General features: G+C 45.8%; 1 protein-coding gene across 3 annotated transcripts in view; it reads right to left on the bottom strand.

The window, feature by feature from the left end:
• Positions 1-10,000, bottom strand: part of ddr2l (discoidin domain receptor family, member 2, like) — a 42,139-nt gene that overhangs the window by 12,109 nt on the left and 20,030 nt on the right. For all 3 annotated transcript variants that reach the window (XM_017725195.2, XM_037531767.1, XM_037531768.1), the window contains 7 exons: positions 8,267-8,495; positions 7,350-7,497; positions 5,465-5,570; positions 2,843-3,029; positions 1,781-2,027; positions 746-835; positions 479-627 (listed from right to left, as the gene is read on the bottom strand). In XM_017725195.2, the coding sequence (XP_017580684.1) occupies positions 479-627; positions 746-835; positions 1,781-2,027; positions 2,843-3,029; positions 5,465-5,570; positions 7,350-7,497; positions 8,267-8,495 (1,156 nt within the window). The remainder of the gene's footprint in view (positions 1-478; positions 628-745; positions 836-1,780; positions 2,028-2,842; positions 3,030-5,464; positions 5,571-7,349; positions 7,498-8,266; positions 8,496-10,000) is intronic.

Here is a 10,000-nt window from a genome sequence, read left to right as displayed (position 1 = left end):
GAGCGAGAGGGAGAGAGGGAGAAAGGGAGAGAGAGAGAGAGAGAGAGAGAGAGAGATTCAGTAGGTGTTTAATGTGGGGTTGGGAGTTACGGCCAAAAAAATCCCATCACAATTTATCTGTCCACCTTGTTCAGGATGAATAATTATCCAGTTGCACAGCGCCACCAAGTGTACTGAAGTGGTCACTGTTCAAAGTTCAAGCCTTTACTGTTAAAACAGTGATAAGATTGATTATTAACATTATTGATTTATCGCCATTATAAACAATAGAAATGTTTTTCCTAAAGGTGGTTAAAAGAGTAAATTGCTCTATTTTCATGTTCTACTTCAGCCTCTTGAGTCACAAACACATCGATGACGCATCAAATTCCTTCGTTGTTCCCCAGATTTAAGGAAGTGATCAACACACCTGAATCATTTGAGCGCCTGCAAACACAACACAGACGCTCAGTGGGGCAGCCGAGTCACACATACACACCTTCTCCAGCACTTTACACACATACTGGCACCAGAGGATCAGGAAGATGATCACCACCAGCAGGAGAATGATGGTGACCAGACAGCCAATCAGAACAGAGGTACCGCCCTCTTCAGGAGGCTGCGGTTTGGGTGTTGTCATGGTGACGTCTGTAGATCAGACAGAACAACACACAGTCACCTCGCATTTCCGTGAGCTGCGCAGTCACGATTTACCGCCTTCTGTTCCATTCCTAGCCCACGACAGTGAGGTGCAGGCGGATTTTACCTGTCTTCAGCGTGGTCAGCGCTTGGCTCTCTGTTACAGACGGCGGGGAGGTCATCACTGGAGGCCGTGGAGTGGGCACTGGGTTGGTTGCTGCGACATAAAATAAAAAGGATCATGAGGCTATCAAAGAGATACGCAGTGCGTCCGTTTCTATGTTTTTTGTTTCTGGCTGCACCAAAAAGTTAAGTGATACTTGAGCACACACACACTAGGGGGCAGTGAGCACACTTGCCCGGAGCGGTGGGCAGCCCTATCCACGGCGCCCGGGGAGCAGTTGGGGGTTGGGTGTCTTGCTCAAGGACACCTCAGTCATGGACTGTCGGCGCTGGGAATCAAACCGGCGACCTTCCGGTCACAGGGCCAGTTCCCTGACCTCCAGCCCACGACTGCAAGCTGCAGTGCTGAAACTAAAGAAGCAGATTCCAAACATGTAAACGTGACCGTTCCAAAGAAAAACGAGTCTCTCTCTTTTTTTCTGATTTTCCTTTTACTCCATCATTTGAGCAGCTGTCCTTCACACTGTGTGAAAATGTTGAGATGAATGGACCAATAGAAACGCTCCAAAACTGGAACGAATTCTCTTTCCGTTAACTCACACTGAACATGTGGCAGAGCACGGATATGTCTTAGTTCTCTCATTTCCCTGTATTCCCTGCACACTTTAGGGACTTGGACAGTAGGATGTATTGCGTAAAGTTGAATTTATTTATTTATTTATGATTATGCTAGTTATTTAGTTATGTTTAAATTAAGTTGTATACTCTTAATGTTCCTATGGGAGGGAGGAGGGGGGTGTTTATCATTCTGAATGTGTCTCTGTAGAGAACCGTTAATGTTGTATTAACAAACTTGAAGAGAAACTGTTAAAAAAAAAAACACTGGAAATGAAGGTTTTTCCCTCTCCCGTAAAAATTCCCATTTAGGAGACGCTTCTTTTTCTCTGGACAGCGGCGATATCTAACAGTAGTGGACAGCACTTTCCACTGAGATGGACGGGGCGTGTGAGAGGTCCTTAATTGTGATGTATTTCTGTACCAGACTGGAAGGAGATCTCGCTGAACATCATCCAGGTGTCGGCGAAGAAGAACCTGCAGCGGAGCGCGGTTCCCGAGCGCCTCTCTAACGGCACCGTGACGTAGCGAGCGCTGGGGTTCCGGTCGTCCAGCACTGTGGAGAACTCCACCGGCTCCGTCTCCCACTCCGAGATCAGATGGGGCTTAAAGGCACACGACACGGACGAGAACACCTTCACTCCCCGAGAGAACATGTTGTTACTGTGCACCTGCAGTCGAAACAAAGCAGAAGGAAAATCTGATCAGCGACATTTGAGGCGTGAGGTTTGCTTTTTTTGATGAATTATCGTTTTAATAGACACTCAGCTAAAGGCCTTCCTCACGCAGAGGACTTTAAACCTCAAAAAGATGATCACGGAGTTTTCATTTTATGTCAATGACCAGAACTCGGAGAGATGCCTGTGGAGATTAGGAACCGACTGATTATACTGAGACTAAACACGTTCTATACCGACGGTGTCTGAAAATCTGTCACACACAAGCCTGAGTGGCCAAACAGACACGTTTAAACCTGTTCCACAGCTGATCCACACTCAGGGCTGGGATTTAATGGAATACAGAAAACAGAAGCGTCCATAATCAGTCCAAGTTACACTTTGTGAATGTATAATTCAGAATACGGTTCAAATATTATATATATATATATGGGAAGGCTTTCCACAAGGGTTAGGAGTGTTTATGGGAATTTCTGACTGTTGTTCCAGAAGCACATTTGTGAGGTCAGACACTGATGTTGGACGAGAAGGCCTGGCTCACAGTCTCCGCTCTAATTCATCCCAAAGGTGTTCTATGGGGTTGAGCTCAGGACTCTGTGCAGGCCAGTCGAGTTCTTCCACACCAAACTGGCTCATCCGTGTCTTTATGGACCTGCTTTGTGCACTGGTGTGCAGTCATGTTGGAGCAGGAAGGGGCCGTCCCCAAACTGTTCCCCCAAAGTTGGGAGCGTGAAATTGTCGATAAACAATAAACGATATGAAAAGGTACACCGTGATAAGGCCTGAGACTCGCCTCCTGCTCTCCTTACCTTCATGGAGGTGAAGTTCCTCTGTCTGTCGAACTGAAACTCCATCTCCACGTATCCAGGACCCAAGCTGTCGTTTCTCCAGCCGACGTAATCGTAACCCGGCCACAGCTGGTACTGCAGCATCGGGACAAAATCATCCTGACCAATCACACCGTCTGTCATCTGACCAAGCCCACCCAGCAGCCTCCTGCCGAAGTGAGTTAATTACAGTTCATGCCAAATTTAATAATAAATCATACAAGTGAATAAATGAACTTGTGCCTGAAACTGAGAAAGGAGGAGCGAAGAAGATGGAGGAAACCGAAACGATAAAGACAATGAGAGAGAGCAAGATAGAGGGAGAGAAAGGAAAGCAAATAAGACAGAGAGTGATGGGCAGAGAAGGAAGACGTGAAAAAGACAGGAAGTTAAGGCCGAGCGAGAGCGAGATGGAGAGGAAAAGATAAAGGGAGAAGGAAAGGTCAAGAAAGGAAAAGAAAAGGAGAAAGGAAGCGCTTAGCTACAGCGATGAATGATTAGCATTCACGCTCAACTCACTTAAGAAAGCCTGAATTGTTCTGCAGAAGAATGCGCTCTAAAGTTCATCTACAGCGTTACTGAAAAAAGACATCTGCTTCTTTTGGGAGGTCCAGCTAGCTGTGAAAGTCGGGTGCTTCGTTTTAGGCTTTGTTAGTATCACTATTTAACACTAATACCATGTACTGCACGTAACAAATACACGCTGGTTATGCACAAGACTTGTCAGCGCTCAATGGCATTTAGCAATAGATACTGGACAGAGAAGACAGACCTGGCAGGGTCTGATGGTACTTAATACACACTGGATGTAAAAGACACAGCAGTGTATGATGGCATTTGACAATCCATACTGCCTGTAAAAGGCTTTTAAAAATTCAATGGCTTTTAGCGATACACGCTGGCCGTAGAAGGTCCAGCTACGTTCAATGGCTTTTAGCGATACACGCTGGCCGAAGAAGGTCCAGCCATGTTCAATGGCTTTTAGCGATACACGCTGGCCGTAGAAGGTCCAGCTACGTTCAATGGCTTTTATCGATACACGCTGGCCGTAGAAGGTCCAGCTATGTTCAATGGCTTTTAGCGATACACGATGGCCGTAGAAAGGTCCAGCCATGTTCAATGGCTTTTAGCGATACACGCTGGCCGTAGAAAGGTCCAGCTACGTTCAATGGCTTTTATCGATACACGCTGGCCGTAGAAGGTCCAGCTACGTTCAATGGCTTTTAGCGATACACGCTGGCCGTAGAAAGGTCCAGCCATGTTCAATGGCTTTTAGCGATACATGCTGACTGTAGAAGGTCCAGCCAAGTTCAATGGCTTTTAGTGATACACACTGGTCATAGAAGGTCCAGCCAAATTCAATGGCTTTTAGCCATACACGCTGGCCGTAGAAGGTCCAGCCATGTTCAATGGCTTTTAGTGATACACACTGGCCGTAGAAAGGTCCAGCCATGTTCAATGGCTTTTAGCGATACATGCTGACTGTAGAAGGTCCAGCCAAGTTCAATGGCTTTTAGTGATACACACTGGTCATAGAAGGTCCAGCCAAATTCAATGGCTTTTAGCCATACACGCTGGCCGTAGAAGGTCCAGCCATGTTCAATGGCTTTTAGTGATACACACTGGCCGTAGAAGGTCCAGCCATGTTCAATGGCTTTTAGCGATACACGCTGGCCGTAGAAAGGTCCAGCTACATTCAATGGCTTTTAGCGATACACACTGGCCGTAGAAGGTCCAGCCAAGTTCAATGGCTTTTAGCAATACACGCTGGCCGTAGAAAGGTCCAGCTAAGTTCAATGGCTTTTAGCGATACATGCTGGCCGTAGAAGGTCCAGCCAAGTTCAATGGCTTTTAGCAATACACGCTGGCCATAGAAAGGTCCAGCCAAGTTCAATGGCTTTTAGCGATACACACTGGCTGTAGAAGGCCCAGCCATCGTCAATGGAATACACACTGGCTGTAGAAGGCCCAGATATTTTCAATAGCTTTTAGTGATACACACTGGTCATAGAAGGTCCAGCCAAATTCAATGGCTTTTAGCCATACACGCTGGCCGTAGAAGGTCCAGCCATGTTCAATGGCTTTTAGCGATACACGCTGGCCGTAGAAGGTCCAGCCATGTTCAATGGCTTTTAGCGATACACGCTGGCCGTAGAAAGGTCCAGCTACGTTCAATGGCTTTTAGCGATACACACTGGCCGTAGAAGGTCCAGCCAAGCTCAATGGCTTTTAGCAATACACGCTGGCCGTAGAAAGGTCCAGCTAAGTTCAATGGCTTTTAGCGATACATGCTGGCCGTAGAAGGTCCAGCCAAGTTCAATGGCTTTTAGCAATACACGCTGGCCATAGAAAGGTCCAGCCAAGTTCAATGCCTTTTAGCAATACACGCTGGCCGTAGAAAGGTCCAGCCAAGTTCAATGGCTTTTAGCGATACACACTGGCTGTAGAAGGCCCAGCCATCGTCAATGGAATACACACTGGCTGTAGAAGGCCCAGATATTTTCAATAGCTTTTAGCAATACACACTGTCTGCAAACCCACATTGTTTCCACTTGCATACCCCCATCATAGGTCTAAGTGTTTGAGTGTGTACAATCAGCTTGCCTGCGCTCCAGGACGCCATCGTAGGTGGAATCATTGAGGGAGGTGATGGGATAGCCTGGAGCCATCATGGTCTGACCCTCTGGAGCACTGTATGCCGTCAACCCATCTACAAGCAGACAAAGGAGGAAGAGACAATTTGGTTTGTTTTGTCTGTGATTAGTTTTGGCTTCCAGTCAGAGTGACTCAGAGCTTCTGCGGTCAGATTATATTTGTGAGATGTTATCAGACCACTAGGGTTACAAATAGTGTAAAGAGGTTTTGTACAAGTTGTAGAAGGTCTAGCGGTGTTTAGTGTTATTTAGTATTACATGTGGGCTGTAAAATGTCTAGCAGTGTTCAACTGCATTTAACAATACACACTGGATGTTAAAGGCCTAGCAGTACTTCTACAACCCTACACTTTCCAAAAAAGTTGGGACGCTGTGCATGGGCTCATTTGTTTGGGGGCTCATTTGTCAAAATTTTCATTTCATTATGCACCAAATGTTTTCAGGGGTGACAGGTCTGAAATGCAGGCAGGACAGTCTAGCACACGGACTCTTAATACGGAGGAATGCTGCTGTAATTCATGCAGAATGCGGTTTGTCCTTGTCTTCTTGAAATAACCAAGGCCTTCCCTGAAAAAGACGTGGTCTGGATAGCAGCATATGTTGCATATACTGCATGTATGTTGCATCGTTCAGCATTAATGATGACTTTACAGATGTGGCAATCACTCATCCCATGTGCACTAACACACCCTAAACCATCATGAATAGTGGCTTTTGAACTGTGCACTCAACAAGCGGAGTGGTCTTCAGCCCGGAGGACACAGTGTCCATCATTTTCAAAAAGATTTTCCAAATGGCGATTCGTCCGACAACAGGACACTTTTCCACTTCCCCTCAGTTCATTTTAAATGAGCTCAGGCCCAGAGAAGGTGGCAGCGTTTCTGGGTCCTGTTTATATTTGGGTTCTTCTTTGTGTTTTAGAGTTTAACAGCGTTTGTGGATGCAGTGATGAACTGTGTTCACAGACAGTGGTTTTCAGAAGTGTTTCTGAGCCCATGCAGTGATTTCCACTACAGAATCATGTCTGTTTTTAATGCAGTGCTGCATTAGACTGTAGAGGGCCCAAAGATCACGGCCAGCTAATACTGGTTTTAAGATTTTCAGATTCTCTGAATATTTTAATGGTGTAATGTGCCGTAGATGATGAAAAAATTGATCATGCAGCCTTTCACAGTTTTGAATACCTCCTCATCTTTCCGAAAGACTCCGCCTCTCTGTGATGTTATTTTTATACCCAATTATGTTACGATCTGTTGCCAACCATCAGGTGTATTTTTAGCATTACACAGCTTAACTAGCTTTTTGTTGCCCCGGAACATGTTGTTGACATCAAATTCAAAATTAGCAAATACTTAAAAAAAAAAATTCAACAGTTGATTTGTTGTCTTTGTACTATTTTCAATTACATATAGCGTTTAAATGATTTGCACATCATTGCATTTTGTCTTTATTTACATTTAGCATGCCATTTTTTTTGGAAATGGGATTGTACTTCAACACTTAACAACTCCATACAGATGACTGTGCTAATTAGAGCTACATTAGCCTGTTAGCTGTCTTGGCTAATTGTTTAAGTTTCGAACTGCAGTATAATTAACGATAGGCAGGCCTTGTTTTTTTTTCTTTTCTTTTTTCCAGTTTTCTCCTCAAGTTAGTCGTCTCCAATTCCACCCACTAGTTAGGACCCCCCCAATCACACAACGCTACCAGCGCTAGGAGTGTGAAAGCTTGCACAGGCTTCCTCCGAGACCTGTGAAGGCAGCCGCTGCATCTTTTCGAATAAGTAGGCCTTGTCGTGAAATCTGCCGCCAGCATGCTGAAACGTGTGTGTGTACCTTGCCAAGGACAGCCGAACACCTCCACACGCATACACACGGTGTGTACGGCGTCAGTTACGGGGATGAGGCGCAGGAAGCGTGTGATGATGGGGGGATGAAGGTCTTTCACCACCGAAGCGTATGTGTTCACATTCCCCACGATGATCTGCACAAGAGAACACAGAATGATCGGAACACATGAATATCAACCGCTATAGTGTTCAAAACAATCACAATTCAAAATCTGGAACAACTACGTTTTAATAAAATCTTTTAAAAAGGTTGCAGATAAACGTATAGTTTGCTTCAAATGTCCTATATTTCCTCTCATCATAGAAGAAGCTGCAGAACACTGAGAATAAAGTTCAGGTTTATGGTGTTTCAGTCTACATCATCACTCAATACAATAACAGCATCTATTAGACCACCATTTGTGTGGTTTCATGTAGCAAAAATAGCCATAGTTCATCATTACATGACCACTTTCCATCGCTCAGAATTAAACAGGCTGTTTTTGTACAGACTAACTTATGTAAATGAGCTCTGTTCTGATTGGCTGCCCTGTTTCACGCATGTAAGCAGTCCAGATGAAACACTTCTTATAACTTCTATGTGAGTGGGCAGGGCTAAACTGTAGACGAAACAGATGGACATGTGTGAATGAGCTGGTTTTTGACATCGCAGAAAGAGGCTGTTGCTGCAGCTCAGTTCCTGTACACGGACTGCAGATTGAACAGTATTTAATCTTGTGTTTTTCCTTATTCAGATAAAAACCAACCATTTTCAGCCAAAATGTTTTGGTGACGGAGATATCAGCGCTTTCCCGAGGACACATCTAGAACTTTTAGCACCCTGTCAGCTTATAAAGCTTACAAAGAACAGAACAGTGCTGCATTCATCACTGCAGATCACTGTACCAGGGTGAGAAACTGCACCTCGTTCCCGGAGCGGTTCCTCCAGGAGATCCAGCGGTGGCCGTCACGGCTGTAGTCCAGACGGTATTTGCGGGCGAACTCGTTGCCAGAGCTGCGGGCATAGCGGCCCTGTGTGGCCACCACGGTGACGAAGGTGAGGTGGCGCAGGTCCAGCTGAAGATACTGAACATCTGATGGCTGCAGTTGACCAGCAGGACACCAGGCACCATCTCCCTCCTCTCTGTTCAGCCTGAAAGAGATTATAGAGCATTATAGAAGGTACTATAGAGCACTTTTTAAATGAAACAGTAGAAGCCGTATCGCCCCCTACGCTTCCTGTAGTGTATTACAGTCTGTCAGAGCAACTGTGTGGATCATATGAACATTATAGAGCTTTTTAAATGAAGCAGTAGAAGCCGTATCGCCCCCTACGCTTCCTGTAGTGTATTACAGTCTGTCAGAGCGACTGTGTGGATCATATGAACATTATAGAGCTTTTTAAATGAAACAGTAGAAGCCGTATCGCCCCCTACGCTTCCTGTAGTGTATTACAGTCTGTCAGAGCGACTGTGTGGATCATATGAACATTATAGAGCTTTTTAAATGAAACAGTAGAAGCCGTATCGCCCCCTAGGCTTCCTGTAGTGTATTACAGTCTGTCAGAGCGACTGTGTGGATCATATGAACATTATAGAGCTTTTTAAATGAAACAGTAGAAGCCGTATCGCCCCCTAGGCTTCCTGTAGTGTATTACAGTCTGTCAGAGCGACTGTGTAGATTTTGGGGCCTTATAACAGGCTAATAATGCCTGCCATAAAAATTAAATAATCGTTCCAACGTGAAAAAAACAAATTCCACTCTACAGCAGTGAAATGAATAAATAAATGTAAAAAAATATGTGAATGTCATTTCTGGGTCAGTGGCTTTCTCCATTTATTCTACTGGTTCTTGTAACCCAAACAAGACAATTTAGCCTGACCAGAAAATTGAAGAAGAGGGAGGGAGAGACAGAGAGAGAGAGGTGGGAAGAGCACGAGAGAGAAAGAGAGAGAGAAAGGCTTTGATGACTACAGTGGCCTAAAGAACAAAGCATTCTCACAGAACCATATGGTTTAAAACAATGTCTTTCATCAGCAGAGAGAGAGAGGAAGAGAGAGAGAGGAAGAGAGAGAGCGAGACAGAAAGAGAGAGAGAGGAAGAGAGAGAGAGTGAGAGAGGGAGAGAGAGCGAGAGCGAGAGCGAGAGAGGGTGAGAGAGAGAGAGAGAGAGAGAGAGAGAGCGCGAGAGAGACAGCCAGAGAGAGAGCGAGCGAGCGAGAGAGAGAGTGAGAGCGAGAGAGAGTGAGCGAGAGAGACAGCCAGAGAGAGAGAGAGAGAGGGAGAGAGAGCGAGAGGGAGAGAGAGAGAGCGAGAGTGAGAGAGAGAGTGAGCGAGAGCGAGAGAGACAGCCAGAGAGAGAGAGAGAGCGAGAGAGAGGGAGAGAGAGAGAGCGAGAGAGAGAGAGCGAGAGTGAGAGAGAGAGAGAGAGAGAGAGAGAGCGAGAGTGAGGGAGAGAGAGAGAGCGAGAGAGAGAGAGCGAGAGTGAGAGAGGGAGAGAGAGAGGGAGCGAGAGGAAGAGAGGGAGAGAGAGAGAGAGAGAGAGAGAGAGGAAGAGAGAGAGAGAGCGAGAGCGAGACAGCAAGAGAGAGAGAGAGAGAGAGAGAGCAAGAGAGAGAGAGAGGGAGAGAGGAAGAGAGAGAGAGAGAGAGAGAGAGAG

Source organism: Pygocentrus nattereri, chromosome 20, assembly GCF_015220715.1.
Source record: "Pygocentrus nattereri isolate fPygNat1 chromosome 20, fPygNat1.pri, whole genome shotgun sequence".
Taxonomy (NCBI): domain Eukaryota; kingdom Metazoa; phylum Chordata; class Actinopteri; order Characiformes; family Serrasalmidae; genus Pygocentrus; species Pygocentrus nattereri.
This window is presented reverse-complemented; position numbering and strand designations above follow the sequence as displayed.